Source organism: Clarias gariepinus, chromosome 17 (genome assembly GCF_024256425.1).
Source record: "Clarias gariepinus isolate MV-2021 ecotype Netherlands chromosome 17, CGAR_prim_01v2, whole genome shotgun sequence".
In the NCBI taxonomy this organism is placed as follows: Eukaryota; Metazoa; Chordata; class Actinopteri; order Siluriformes; family Clariidae; genus Clarias; species Clarias gariepinus.
In genome coordinates, this window is record NC_071116.1 from 5,383,751 (window position 1) to 5,399,380 (window position 15,630).

A 15,630-nucleotide genomic window follows, 5' to 3' on the forward strand; every position below is an offset into this window, starting at 1 on the left:
GCGCTTTATTGTGAGCAGTTATGTTGAGGACATCTGAAGAAAAGCATGTAATCATCTTGTCTTCTCCTGAGCCAACAACATACAATTACTGGGTGTAATTACTGTGTTCCGTCCTGCCATGTTTTTTACTACAAAATGGCAGAAACATGGTCGTTAAAAGAGTGGAAAATGTTCTACAGCCAAAGCGTGTAAGATGTTCGCGTTTCTTTTTCACACTGTGTTGATTACGGCTATTTGCTGCAGGAAGACATCATTCTGTCAGGTGTGTGTGTGTGTGTGTGTTTTTTTTTTTTTTAGTTTTTCTTTTCCTAGTAGAAAGCCAAATGCTTTAAGCTTACTGAATATAATCAGTTCAATCAAGTTGTAAATGTTACTATGATACAGATATGTTTCTATGATATAGATATGATAAATATGTTGATGATGTCATTCAGAAACACATCAAACAAACCACCTCGAGGTGAATAAGCATAAGAGCAACCTCTCCCCTACGTATGTAAGAAAACATATGCCAATATATTATAAAATATGATGCAATATATTACACATTATATTACATTTTCATATATAGGGAACGAGTGCTGATGTTTATTAATATATTGCAATATATGGATGGGCCATGTATGGATATACTGTATATATTGCAATGAAAATTATAATTGTTTTATTGAAACTTTATGCATGTTTAAGTATTTAAAGTACACCCTTTAACTTTGTCGGTTTGCTCTGATTAATGTCTATAAAGTCATTAAAGTAAATTGACATCTAAGCATATTGTAAATAAAATTTAAAAAAAGAACCAATCAAATTCAATATATGGTGAAATATATTGTTAAATATAAAATTACATGCATTAAGATATGCATTTGAATATATTACTCAATAAATGAAAAGCGGCGATTTCTGATTAATACAGTATATTATCCTGTATATTGTGAATATATTTTTAAATATAAATATCCTTTTTCTGTTAATTATTAATTATCATCAGTTAGTGTAACAACGAGGAATATTAACATTATAAAAAAATTTTCAATTTACCAGTAGATTAGACACTAAATGATTTAATATATTGACAGGTAATATATAGAGAAATATATTTTCTTTGCGTAAGGGTTAACACGGAATCCCCTAAGGGGAAGTCAACAAGGGCAGGTTTGAAACACGGCTCTGCCTCTGGAGAAAACGATAAAGCATGCTGTACGAGGGAAGGAAGGTTAGAGCACTTTAGCCTCTGTTAGAGCTACAGTGTCTATAAATATATATATATATATATATATATATATATATATATATATATATGTGTGTGTGTGTGTGTACTGTATTAATGCTCATTGTTTAATCTGAACACCACAGAAGCACGAGCAGCTCGTATAAAAGACCAATTAATCCTATATTTGGATGTGTAAAGCTCTAAAGAGGAAACTATAGAGATAATTATACGTTGTCTGTCAATTTCTAAAGAACAATGTATGTCTTTGCTCGGATTCCTATTGAAGGAACTACAGTATGTAAAGGATATGACGTCACACTGTTATTATATCTGATGCACAGAACCTGCGACGGCTTGAAACAATACCGACATGACAACTATGAATTTCTCAAGTTAACTAAAACATGTGGCATTAAGTACAAATGGTGTTTTTTTTTTCTTCTTTATAAAGTTTGATTTCTTAAGAGGGAGACCTTTTACAAAAAGCGCGCACTAGCGCACGGTGTTTCTTTGGTCTATAAATATAAAGGAAAATGAATAAGTACAAATAAATATGCAGTTCATTAAACTGAAAGGCACGAATCAGCCAACTAAAGTGATTTGTTTCCAGCCAAGCATAAACATGCCTCATTTTTACCTTTTATAAGTACATGTAGACTTCCCTTTAAAAAAATTTTTATCCCACATCCAATTATACAGTACAACAGTCAGTTTCAGCTGAGTAATCTGATTGGATGAGAGGCGTTCCACGAGTGGTGATAATAGACAGTAACAGCACTGGGACGTTTCACTATACGCATCACTCAACATCACAGGTGGCATGTGATCATTGTGCAACAGGTGACATACTGTACGATGGCTGTATATGTTAAGTACGCCAACTATTCATAGCTTTTCATATACTGTATATTCGCATGGGATTAGTATTAATCTTAATTAACTAATCTTAATCCCGTGCGAATCGCCATGTTTGTAATTTGTAAAGTAACAATTCCCCCCGCAAATTCCGCACCATATTTATTTAGTAATATGTACTGTAATATGACATACATGTAATATTTATAAGCATGAAAAATATCATATCCTACAGATGAGTCAGAAAATTCGAGTAAAATTGCAGGTTTCATTTATCCCGTGTGAATGTGCCACGTGAAACTCAGGGTAACTTAGGGTTAAATTTATAATTAAAAAAAACATTTTATTAAATTTTTTTAAATAAACAATCATTTTCTTTTCACTTCTGCTGAAATAGGTTGATGTGGCCATGTGATCTGTTTGGCGTACAGTACAGTCCTCTTTCTTTTCTCCATGTTTTTTGCTCCCTTATTTGCTTGCTAGCTCTCGAGTGTGGCTACGAGTGAATAAATAAGCTAAACAAATGTTTGTCTTTAATAACTGCTGCTTGCCAAAGCCCACATTAAAAACCAGCCACAGAAGCACTTTTAACAAGGACACACATCTGAAAACATTATCTCATCTTAAACAACACTTTGCCTATGTAACAATCGCTTCTAAGTCGTTCTGAATTGTGTGCTTGTTTTTTTAACTAGCTTCTAAACCAAGGCTGTACCCCAAATCCCTCTCTAACCCCTGATCAAGGGCATTGCTTAGTTTGCAAAACAAACGATTGTACATCATACAGTACATAGCACGCTAGCTTTACATTTAGCGCTGTTTAAATGTAAACAAATCATAATCTGTTGATGATAAATGGTGTTTGTGGAACTGTTGTATAAAAGCAATATCACACGAATATCAGCACGGTAGTGTTGTTTTGGGCACTCTGGCTGCACCCTCATGTCTACAGCCTCATTACAGCCGTCACAGCTCTCCCTCTCGTGGGATATTGTTGAAGTAAAGGATTAATACGGTATGTACCATTAACAAGTAATAACGCACTTCAGGGGCGTGCTGCTGCAAGGCAAGGCAAGTTTCTTTGTATAGCACATTTCGTACACAATGGTAATTCAAAGTGCTTTACAAAAAAAAAAAGAAGAAGAAAATTATTAAATAAAACAGAGAATAATAGCAATAAAACTTTTAAACTAATAAAAAAATAAAAACTGTTAAAAATAGAAGATGTTATACATAAAATACGGTGCAGTCAGTGCGGGCTCATTTAATATATGCACAGCTAATCACATGAGTTTTAAGTCTAGATTTAAATGTTTTAGCACATCTGATCTGCAGGAAAATAATACTGATTTTTAATAACTGATTATGTTTCCCGAACACGACATTTTCCTCTTAGAGTACAGCAATATGTCAGCCATTTATTTCATTAAAGCACATCGTGTTGTGTGTTTTTGATCTATTTACGGTTACATTTTAATGATTGAAAACATTATTTTATGTTTAAGTTATTAAGAAATAAAATGCAGCGCTGTTTTTGTTTCTGTTACCGTAGAAACCCTTACGTGTTACAATGAGTATATTAATATAACATTTATATATATATAATGCGACCTGAATTTCAGCCAGAATCACTGATAAAGAAAATCAATCAGAATATAAAGTGAGAATTTGTACAGTATAATAATCATGTGAAAGTTTTCACTGCGTTCTCGTTTGTACGTAAATGAAACACAATTTAAAGATAAGATACGAATGGAGGTTTGGGATACTGTATGTTTACTTCATATTCCAGGATAATAATAATTATTATGATTATGATTATGACAATACTCTTGATATTGCAGCATTTCTGACTTTCATTTTCCTCCACGGCTCTGGAGTAGTGTCTGTAATAATGGCACTTAAATGACAGTTGTGCTCCTGCGGGAGGACGTGCCAGTCTGCTTACAGCTGCTAATTGGCATACTTAATTACTCCTCCTGCCTTTTGGTCTATTGGGATGGTCTATCTAATTTGAAATGTGCTTGTGTTATGTGTGTGTGTGTGTGTGTGTATTATGTGTGAGTACTTCATGTAAAATAAACTGTCATTTATTTTTTTTATTTTTTTTTGAGTTTTGGTTGACTTTAAAGGATTTCTCCAGAGGCACAAAGCACAAAAGGGTTTTTTTTCTTTTCGTACAGATCTAGGGAGAAGAAAAAAAACTGTTTATAAATTCCAGCTTCACAAATCACCTCAAAGATATTGTACTTAAGGGTAGATGAGATTTAACCGTCTTTCTCTTTTCCTCTGTGTGTGTGTCTCAGCTGGAGGAACAGATCAGCAGACTGCAGAGAGAAAAGAACGACTTGCAGTCGCGTCTGGAGGAGGACCAGGAGGACATGAACGAGCTGATGAAGAAGCACAAGGCAGCTGTGGCCCAGGTTCCTCACAGTCTGCTTTCTCACTTTTTCCACATGGTCAGGCTTTAAGGATAGCTTTGCAGAATAAAATGACACTGTATGTGTGTGTGTGTTTTGTATTGTATTGTAGTCAACAAGAGACTTGGCTCAGATCAGCGACCTGCAGGCTCAGCTGGAGGAAACCTCAAAGGAGAAGCAGGAGATTCAAGATAAGGTACAGCAACATGACTTAAACGAATGGAATCACAGATAGCTCGGATCAAACAGCAAACGTCACGCACGGAGGAAAAAAAAAGCCTCGCTCCGGGTCTCGGTGGCAGCGCAGGCTTTCCGATAGCCCTAAAGAGCTTAGATCTTCTCAGATCCTTATCTAAATCTAGTTCAGTGATTAGCTGCTCTCTGGATGGCTTTGCTTCCGTTAAGGACAGCAAACTGGGAGCTTGACAACCCTTTACGTTTTTCTGATGCAAAGCTCCTAATTAAAGGACGCATGCGCCGGGTGCACAGAAGGAGCTTACGAGTGATAGCGCCTCTCCAAGAATGCTGGAATTGCCTTGGGTTAAGAGCTTAAGAGCAGATTGTATTAAATAAGCAAACTCAAAATGTACAGATTTGTTCTTGGTTATTGACTCTCGCTTTCTCTCTCGATTTCTCAGTCTCTATTTTGGACTCAAACGCTTTTGGCGTAAGTTGAAAGGAGGCTGATTTGAAATAAAACACTAGTAAATGCTTGCGAGTCAGAGATCTGGAATAGAAACGGACGAAACACAGATGATTTGTTTTTTTTATTGTTTATGTTATACATATAATGCAGAAAAAGTGTGTCCCAAGGAAGCTACTTCTGAAGTTTATTCTGATATTGCTTCCTTAAGAAATTCAAGTTGCTAATTTGGGAGATGATTTCATACAGTATGTGCCCTAAAAATGGCCATTTTTCAGCGTTATACTGTCTCGCTTCAAACAACAATCATTTGTAATGCTATTTATTCATATTTCTTTATGGTAATTAATTGATACTAAAATTGGTGTAAGCTTCTAGAAGCATATAATCTGTTAAAAATATTGCTTAAATTAAAATATTCTGTGCAAAATTAAGGATTTTTTTCCTCAAAAGAATGTGTAGTGTCTGTAACCATGACAAATTCCTATTTCAAGATCTTAACAATTTAGCATTTTAGGTGTAGATGTAGTGTCCGTAACTTTTTTGATCTCAATTGTCATTCAGATGAAACTTGGCTAATTTAGATTTCACATGAAAAGACATAAACCTGAAAAGTAGTATTATTCAACATAGATCAAGATCAAAAAGGTTACGGACACTACACCTACAGTAAGTGAGACTCTTTTAGCATCAATATCATGTTTTGGCCAAATACTAATATTATAATATATATTTTAAATAATTATTCCTAACAGACACCTGAAGCAGAGAAATGGTGTCGTTTGACTGCTGCTCTTAATGTGAAGATGGGCTTCAAAAGTGCTCATGCTGTACTGGTGCCTTGTGATGTAGGCGGTCAAGTTAAATGTCAACAATGGTACTAATGACCTCAGTCGAAAAGCCGTGGTCAGGTCATGCATGAGTTTAAGCAGTGACGCATTGCAGAAAGCGAAAGGCACAGGACTATGCACTCAGAGGTTGGCGCTGCGCATTTATCACCTGCGTCCAATTGGGTGAAAACATGAAGGAAAAACCAGCACAGTGTTTTTGTAAAATGTTGCCGAAGCATCCATATTCTGATTAATGGGGGGGTGAGGAGTAGACCACGCCCATCATAATGCCATATTTATCATAGCATAAAGGTAATCAGCCAAAATAACTTCAGTAATTGATTTAAAGAGACCCTGCAAAGAAAAAAACAAATAAATACCATAATAGAGGACTAAGAGTCACATGCATGGCTGTACTGTACATTGTGAATTGTTTAGACACTGAGACTGCAAAACTAATGATTTATACATAATTTAAGCACATAAATCAGGACAAAATGGACAGTTAAAACACAAATGTTAAAAAAAAAAAACACTCGCTTTAAGATATGATGTAAAGTAAAAAAACAAAACAAAAAAAAAACACCCACTGGGATATCCCCTTAAGTTATGATAAGTTCGGAAAGATCACTAGAATAAAATAAGCACCATAGATATTTGCGAAAGCAAAGTGAATGTGTGTGTGGCTGATGACCCTTGAAATGAAGAGCACGTTGTTTTTCCACACAGATCCAGTCTTTGCAGAGCCAACTGGAGTTCCAGGAACAGTCAATGGTAGAGAAGTCTCTGGTCAGCAGGCAGGAAGCCAAGATTCGCGAGCTGGAGACCAAGCTGGAGTACGAGCGCACCCAGATCAAACGCCTGGAGGTGAGAGAGCGAGGGATGGAGAACGTGCGTGGGCGGACGGGTTGGTAGGCCATCCTAAAGTCGTGGAGCGGGCGGCTGAGTGAAATAAATCAGCCCCTTTTACAGGAGCGCACTCAAACCGTAGCCTTTTATTCAATAGTATGTACGTCGAACTTCTAGTGTCTTCTAAGACGAACTCTTAGATTTTGTGAGTAAGGAATATTTATTATAGTGTATGTACAGAATGTAAGTATATTACACTAATAGATTATTAAAATGAAAATTACTAATAGAATTTTGGACTTTCTCATCATTTAACCTTTAAATCAGTATATTCCTCCATCCATGTTTTATCTGCAATACAAAATACTGCATGTCTCCTTCATGCGCCTTGTATTGATTTCATGTGCAGGCTCTTGTGACACGGCTGAAGGAGAACCTGGAGAAGATGACTGAGGAGAGAGACCAGCGCTCAGCCGGCGAGAACCGCGAGAAAGAGCAGAACAAGCGCATGCAGAGGCAGATCCGCGACATCAAGGAGGAGATGACCGAGCTGGCCAAGAAGGAAACTGAGGCCAGTCGCAAAAAGCATGAACTGGTAAGGGAAAAAAAAAATAGGAGTTTTGTCAAATCTTGAACCTTTATCAGAATAAGGAGAAACAAATGTCTTTGGACATAGTATAGATGTGTCCTCTAGTGCGTCACTGAGTGTGGTGCAAAAAACTAAAAACATTAAATCAACGCCCTTCAGCTATATATACTGAAATTGTGACTAACTTCTATTTTTTGATGTCCATCAGGAAATGGACATCGAGAGCCTGGAAGCAGCCAATCAGAGCCTGCAGGCCGACCTCAAGCTGGCCTTTAAGAGGATCGGCGATCTGCAAGCTGCCATCGAGGACGAGATGGAGAGCGACGACAACGATGACCTCATCAATAGGTACGTGTCCTCCTACAGCCCTTTAGCTACATTAATGTATTACTGTACATATTTTATCACCTGATGTCATGTTTGTCATTATATTCAAACAAGTTTCTGTATAATCTTTAATATTTTTCCTCCTTTTTTATTGCGAGACCAGCCCGGTGTAATGGCGTCCCTGGAGCATGCGACTTGTTTGCGTGTTGTTTTTATCTTCCTCTTGTTTAGCATCCTTCTGAGAAGCCCGAACAACACCGTACAGCATAAGAGCACCATTTGAGTTTCTTTTCTGCAAGTGCACATACACACACTTGTACTGTATGTACTTGACCTTTGCACAGTTTGCTGTACGGCTCGCGATAGTTAAAAACCTGTTCAAAACAATAGATGATAATCTTCTCTCCCATGATTTAAGGTTCATATTTTCATGGTATCATCTTTTCTTTTTCATCTGTGTGTGTGGGACAGTTTGCAAGACATGGTGACAAAGTATCAGAAAAGGAAGAACAAAACGTGAGAACCTGAAACACGTCTGTGTGATCTCCCCGTCTCCGATTGTTACTGCACATGACATCCCGAGCATGAAAAGATATAACGTGTTAACAGCCTGCATGTTAAGAGATGGCGTTATCACAAGACTCACGTGCATGAAACGCTCCACGTCTGCTTTGTGTCTGTTCAGCCCGCGTGTGTATGCCGCATTGCATTTAACAACTTCAACAAAAAATAACCATATGAACGGCGGATTTGTAGTGCAGGGTCAATCTAGGCCTTATGCAGGAATCGTGTGTTAAAGATACTCTAATTAATTTAAGTTAAACTTGCGACACATCAACATGTCAGAGTTTAGCTTGAAGGAGCTTGAAGCTTTTGCTCTCATGGCACACAAAAAAAAATGAATAAAAATCCGTTCCTTGAGCGGGGCTTACGGTGAATCATTAACTAGGAATGTTGTTACGAGTCTGTAATGCGTATTTAAGCTGCGCAGTTTGATTAATGTAGTGCGTGTGTGAGGATAATGCAGTGTGGGAGTTGGGCTGCGGATGACTGAGCAGTACAAATAATGTCGAGTGGTTTGGGGAATTTCTACAGGAGCTTTAATGATAAATCTAATTGGGTGGAACGGAGATATGTAACCAATAGGACTACGTTGTCACAACTGATTAATGTCCGGACACTGAAGTGGCTGTGTGTGTATGTGTGTATGTTTGTGCTCTGGATTCACAGCCCGAGGAGCTCCGTTCCATGCCAGTGGTCTGAAACATGCGATGCAGATTTTTAGAGCTATTATATAAATAGTACCCTGTTAGGCTGTGTCATGTCCATATGTCCATAAGACGTCCAAGACAGCAAAAATAAAAAAGAAATAAGTCTCTGGCACCTTATGGCAATGTTGAATTCTTCAATTTGTTTCAATATTATTTAAATCATATATTCTTATGGTACCTAAATAGGACATAAACTCTAGCTGAATTGTGTAAGAGCAGGCTTAAACTGACAGAACGGTGGTGCAATCCTTCCCTGACACGACAGGTCCTGTTAATAATGTGAGGAATAAGCCTAGCCATGCAATAGGAACGAAATGAGCTCGTGGAGATAATGTACATAGAACAAATTGTTCACATGCGCATTTAGACTTGCTGAGTAAATGTCATACTGTCGGAACGGTACAGACAAGGAGATCTCATTCACCCGAGCATGATCCTGACCAGACAACAACTCCGAGCTTTATTAGGACACTCGATTTACCGTTCGTGGTGTAAATATTTGAGCTCCGGAGTCTATATGCTGTCAAACGGTACGGCACGCAGGATTTGGCGCATTATGACCGCAGCATGCATACAAAGGAAACTGAGAGGTAAATTTGAGCGAGTACGAGAGTATAACGTTAACCTCGCAGCCAGGTGTTTACACACACCAAGCTTTAATCTTTAATCTTCAATCTTTTTTGTGATATCGAGGCTGTGTGGCAGCCAAGTGCACAAGTTGGCAGGAAACGTGATCATTCCCCTGGCAGAATTTGGATTTGTTTGACCACATTGTGAGAGGAGAAAATGTGTACAGACCCGGTAGTTTGGTGTCAAATCCAAATCCTCAGGCAGCAAAAACAGCGACGAGGGATGACTTTAATTACTGTGAAATGTGAAATGTTCTTATATGCTTGTATTTCGAGAGAATTATTTCTAACGCCCAGAATAATGTAGGCAAGACCTGCAAGATCCAAGATTCGAGATCCTACTTTGAGATTAGGTTGTACACTGGAAAATGGTACTGTATCACTGCATCCCTTATTTACAGCATACTGAAATTCTTGAGTCATCTTCCTGTTTACCGGGGTTTTAACGCCAGTCAATATGTCAGTGGTGCAGAAAACAGTATGGATCGAGATGACTTGTCCAACATGTTTCTCTCACTTCGTTTCGCAGCGAGTTTTCTGCCAGTTATCGACTGGGCCGAAGTACCCGATCTTTGGTACTGTAACAATCGTTAGAAACGGACAGGCAGGGAAACAGACAGGCATTAACATAACCATTAACATAGTTAATTGTGCCTTCAAGAGGTAATTTGCATTCTGTTCAGAAGCTAGACCCGTTTCGCTTGACGGATTCCCATCCTAACTCGTTTCACATCTGAAGAGCCGGAAGGGAAGCACGCAGGTACATTCATATTTATGGCCAGGACCATTTGCTTTGGATATTTTAAAATATTCAAAGCCCCGTGGCATTGTGTTGCCTCCTGTTTCATGCATCACAGTCACCAGCGGACTTTATTATGCAAATGTTTTCAATTATGCAGCCGATCTAACAGAGGAAGTTGTTAATGCAGTCAAGTCCAGCACCAGCATTGTCACACTCTTTCGTTCTCCCGGAGTGAAGATGTTTGCGCAAAAGGAGAAGTAAAACGTTTTACTATAATTACAGGCTTTATCATCATTTGACTCTAAATCAATCGCTCATTCCAAGTTTGATTTCATACCAAGCGAGAACGAATGGGTTGATGTTAAAGGTCCACCTGCTTGCCGACTCACTAATCCTCACAAGAGTAAAGTGCATGATTTGAAGTATGTTCTTGACATCTCCAAGCTCTCTGACATCATTTTTTTTTTATCGCTGCTATCTGTCTCAGCCAAATAACACCAAACTCATCGTCATGTTACATTCACTCATTGAAACTTGTGACTTTTCACAGTGGAGAGGACTCTGATGTGGACTCTGAGGTGGAGGACCGCGTGGACGGGGTGAAGTCCTGGCTCTCGAAAAACAAGGGCTCTACCAAGACCCTATCAGATGATGGCAAGACCCCAAGGTCAGTATACATCACCGTTTTCCTAAAATCATGGGGTCAGGCTCCTTGTCTTGAGGTAAAGTTTAGGTATTTGTACTTCCAACAACGCTTTAGTGTGGTATGGATTGTTGATGGTTTGTATGGCCAGTGATGGGATTTTTACAAGATTTCTTGTGACCTTTACAGTTTTTCTATTTTCAACCTGACTCAGTACTGTGGTGATTTGTCTCTGATCTTTGTCTCCTCCTCTACCCTGTCTGTCTCCATCTGTCCTTCAAAAAAGCCAAAAATATCCTAATGCAGCCAATGCTGATGTAAAAGACATAAAAGAAGGGAAGGAAGGTAAAGAAGGTCAGGATGTAAAAGAAGGGTATAAAGACACCAAAGACACTGAGCTGAGTAGATCGGTGTCTGTGATGAGCACGCTTAGCTACAGGAAGCGGTCCAACCTGAAGGATTCCATCGGAGGCACCGGAGACGAGAGCTCCCTTTTCAGTACCCTTAAAGAGCAACCAGACACCCCAGACCGCTCGTCACTCCGCAAAGCCAAGAACAAGTGCAATGAGAAAACCGGAGATGACCTGGATGACCGGGGCTCGGTCATCTCTCAAGCCTATTCTGAAGCCACCAGCAGAGCCAGGAAAGGTCTGGAAAGACGCTGGACCAAGAATAGCCAAGAGTTTGACAAGGAGTCGGTCGTGTCTTCAGTGGCACCCAGCAGGACATCTATGCGCCGTGGACTGGACCAGGACGACGATGCTAACTCCATAGTAAGTGGCTACAGTGTGCGGCGAAGCATGTCATGGATGGATGAGTGCGGGTCTGCAGTGAGTCCTGGCTTAAGCCGTCGTTCAGGGGGAAGGAGCCCTGGGAGCATCAGCATCAGCTCGCGAACCTCGTTGGCACGCAGCAGCAGGCTTAGTGAATTCGGTGTTAACCTGACAGACAAGGATGATGCTATGAGCGTGGCCTTTAGTGAAGGTGGAATTTCACCATATAGTCCTCGCTCTCTAGCCCGGAGCCATTCCAGTCCCGCCCAAAGCCGTGCTGCTGGAGATGAAGCACTTGACGAAACAGATATCAAACCCGTCACGCACCGCAACTACCTGGACCCTGATCTGGAAAAAGCTATCAACGAAGTTCTCAGTTTTAAGCCCATTAAGTTCAAACGCCGCAGTCTGGAGGACACAGATGAAGAGAAAGGAGGACCAGGAGAAGAGGAGGATGACAGGAAGAGCATACGCAGTTTAAAGAGCTCCCTCAAGGCTGGTGATGATGATGATGATGATATTGATCTGCGCCTGAACACATCTAGACTTCAACGTTCAGCATCTGGCTCAGCACTGGACTACACCCGCTCTTCCAGCAGTTTCAGCTCTCGCAGCAGAAGCAGCAGCCGCAAAGCCAAGAAGAAGAACAGAGGCTCGCGTTCGGAAAGCTCGTCAGCTGACGAACGCAGAAAGAGCTCCAAGAAGAAAGGTAAAAAGGAGTCCCGGAAAGGAAAGAAGAAGAAGGAAAGCGAATCAGAATCGTCTGAATCAGATTCATCCGAGTCGTCTTCCAGCTCCAGCTCCGGCGTGTCCTATCGGAGTTCCAACAGCATAAAGAAGGGCCCGGGCCGAGGCGCACCGGTACCTGACGAGGATGCGGGGCTAGATGCAGAAGATAGACCCCTAAGCAGGAAAGAAGAGAGGAAGAAGAAAAAGAAGATGGACAACCTGGTGATGAAGTACCTTTACAGACCTGATAGTGATTAAATTCAGGACGTGCAACAGGTGACTGGAAGAGCAGCATGGTGTTAGACTAACACATTAGCCACCAGCAACAACAACAACAGCAACAACAGGCGTACTGACAGACTATAGAATAGTTTTCACACTGCTTTAACAACTAATCATAACACGGCATGCCTGTAGAGCTCGAGACCGAGTTTGTGCTACGAAATGTTAACAGTATTTAAAGTTTAACTTTAAGAGGAAATTGAAATTAATGACCTGTGTTGCTTTCGCTTCGAGTTGACGAGCACGGTTTGCTTCGTGGGTTCTTTTTAGTCCCCTCATGAAGCCTGGGGTTATCGTCTAATTATTCGCTTCTTCCTGCGAAAGCGGTTTATTTAGAGAGCTCTGTGGGTGCGAGTGTACATACTAATTCCCAGTGAAAGGCCGGTGTGATAAATGACTCAACTGCAGCAAAACAACACAGCTCTGGAGAAGGTAATTTACCAAAACCTCCACAGTATACACGGTCATTTCCCTGGTGATATTTTTTTAGTTATTCAGATAAAAAATTATTTTGATTTTAGGAAAAGAAAAAAAAGATCAAGTAAAAATTATTTATTAGTATACTGTATATGAGTACAGTAATTGTGATTCGAAGTGCAACTCTTTTTCTCCATAAACATGATTCGATTGCTTTTGAAGGGAATCTCTGCGCAATCTCGGTGCTTGTTGACTGCGAGACGAAACTGCGCTTAACCTCAAGCAAAGAGCACGAAGGTCACGCTTTAATGCTCATTTCGCAACTCGGCTAAAAGTGTCTTTTGTCTTCCCTTTCCATTCTCCAGGAGACACCTGAGCCGGACTGTCGAAGAAGTAGGAGAGGAGGAGGAGGACAAGGATCTCCGACAGACCCTCGTTGCTGACGGAGATGGCGAAACCAGGCTTTCAGAGACCACGGCGTAATTTAGAGCTATTGACAAATGCCCCGGATCATGCGCTTGGGGGTGAAATCAGACTAGATGTTTTCAGACGTAGCCGAAAGACAAGCATAGGATACGTTATTACGGTTATTTCATTTGATAGGCGCTTTAAATTAAGGATCCAAGGATGTCAAAAGGAAGAGTGAGGTCTGCAGGTATCCTCCCTTCACCTTGGCCTTTTGCTCAATCAAGGCCAATCATACAGCTAAAGCTCAGACATAAATTATGACATGAAGAGATTTTCATAATCATCAGATTTTGATTTCAATAAAATGTTAAAAGTTGTATTCTTTGAAAGCCGTCGGGTTGTAGACATCTCGCAGAACTATTTAGCTTTCTCTAAGCTTTTGCAAATACAGTACAGTGTTCTCTATAGGAAACGCTTGCATTATTATTATTATTATTATTATTATTATAAGGAAAACTTTACCGTATTTTTTTCCTAATCAGCCAGCTGCTGCTGCGTGGAGGTTGTGAATTCCGCCTTTAATCTTTTTTTTCCTGATCATGCCTTGCTCTGAGATCTTCCTAAGTTGTGTATCTCTCGCTCGCACAAACTCTCTAACACATCTTGGTAAATATGTTTGTTTTTCTTTCTCTTTTCTTTGCACCAGGGGATTATGATGATATCTAAGGATTATCTAAAACTGACTAGTGACTGTTAAGTGTGGGACTATGTTATGCTTCTGTATGGACTTGACAGGCAGATCTTCCGAAGCGAAATATTTGAAACTTATGTTGAAAATATAGTACAGTATATCATGTGGCCGTACTTACAGTAATATCAGTGAGCTGTTGCAATAAAAACTTGTTCTTATTAATATTGTAAATCTGCCAAATATTAATTACAAACTGGTGTTGGATAAAGCTCCGGCGCGTACAGTACAGAATATATATATGTGAAGACACGCTGCGTGTGTGAGTGTGTGTGTGCACACAAATTACCAGTAATTTTATGTGCTCAAGTGTGAAATAGGGAAGAATATAACGTGTTGAGTGGACAAGCTGTTAGAGCGGCTTCGCCTCGTTTCCTTCATCCATGTTTTCTATGCATCGGTACATTTTATTGCAGAAATGCGTAAAATTACAATTCGTGCCCGCTCCTGTAGTGGCTTATGCAATAAACCTGAAGGGGTATAAATTATATATTTAATATTGCGTCTTTGAGGAGGCTTATCTACATAGCGTCGAATGATGTTTGGATTAGTTTTATTGTAAATAAATATTTGTGATTGTTTTACATGGTCTCGTTGTCCAGTTCCTGATTGTCTTTCAGCATCACAGAAGAAACCTGCTGTAAATTCCTTCAGCGTTTTTTTTGTTTTGAGTTCGGAAAGAAAATTAGTAAACAACAAAGGCCTGCGGTGTTTCACAGTGTTCCGATCGCGCCCTCGTCATCTTCCTCTTGCCATTACGCTTTGGTTAAATCCCCATTGCTGTGTTCAAGGCCAATTAAACGCTTTATTAGCTGTGAACTTTCTTAAATGACCCACTGGAAGCCTGATGGAGAAGCGCGAACATGGCTTTAGGCATCATGAGCACAACTTACCCAGAATGCAATGCGATCCGGTGCTATGTTATTAGAGTTGAAATATTATTACTAAACAATTTTTTTTTTATTCTAGTCATGCTTTCAGTAGTTACTTGTAACGTTGCAGGAATCTAAAGCCGTGTTAAAGCTTTAAAACCAGACCACTTGTTCCCCTCAGCAGCCTTCCGTCTCCCTCTGAAGTAAAAACACCCTTCTTAACATCTTCCAAGTGTTGTGATTCCATCTTTTTTTTTTTTTTAACCAAGGGTTGTAGTACTACCTAGAGAAATTCTGAATCCTACAAAGGTTAATACTTTATATCTGTGTTTAGAGAGGCTGAGCTTTCCACCTTTATATCCATAAAACCACAGGAGGCTTTTCTAAGGG

General features: G+C 39.7%; 1 protein-coding gene across 9 annotated transcripts in view; it reads left to right on the top strand.

Annotated features, from left to right (window-relative positions):
* The window catches only part of myo18aa (myosin XVIIIAa), a 76,754-nt gene extending 61,797 nt beyond the window's left edge, over nt 1-14,957 (top strand). For 6 of the 9 annotated variants that reach the window (XM_053476035.1, XM_053476038.1, XM_053476039.1 and 3 more), the window contains 9 exons: nt 4,375-4,491; nt 4,601-4,684; nt 6,691-6,828; nt 7,220-7,405; nt 7,608-7,747; nt 8,198-8,242; nt 10,919-11,035; nt 11,298-12,789; nt 13,578-13,666. In XM_053476035.1, the coding sequence (XP_053332010.1) occupies nt 4,375-4,491; nt 4,601-4,684; nt 6,691-6,828; nt 7,220-7,405; nt 7,608-7,747; nt 8,198-8,242; nt 10,919-11,035; nt 11,298-12,771 (2,301 nt within the window). In that variant the 3' untranslated portion in view covers nt 12,772-12,789; nt 13,578-13,666. Of the gene's footprint in view, nt 1-4,374; nt 4,492-4,600; nt 4,685-6,690; nt 6,829-7,219; nt 7,406-7,607; nt 7,748-8,197; nt 8,243-10,918; nt 11,036-11,297; nt 12,790-13,577 lie in introns of all 9 variants that reach the window. The other 3 variants (XM_053476043.1, XM_053476036.1, XM_053476044.1) reach the window with 3 other exon arrangements.
* The last annotated feature ends 673 nt before the right edge of the window (nt 14,958-15,630 follow it).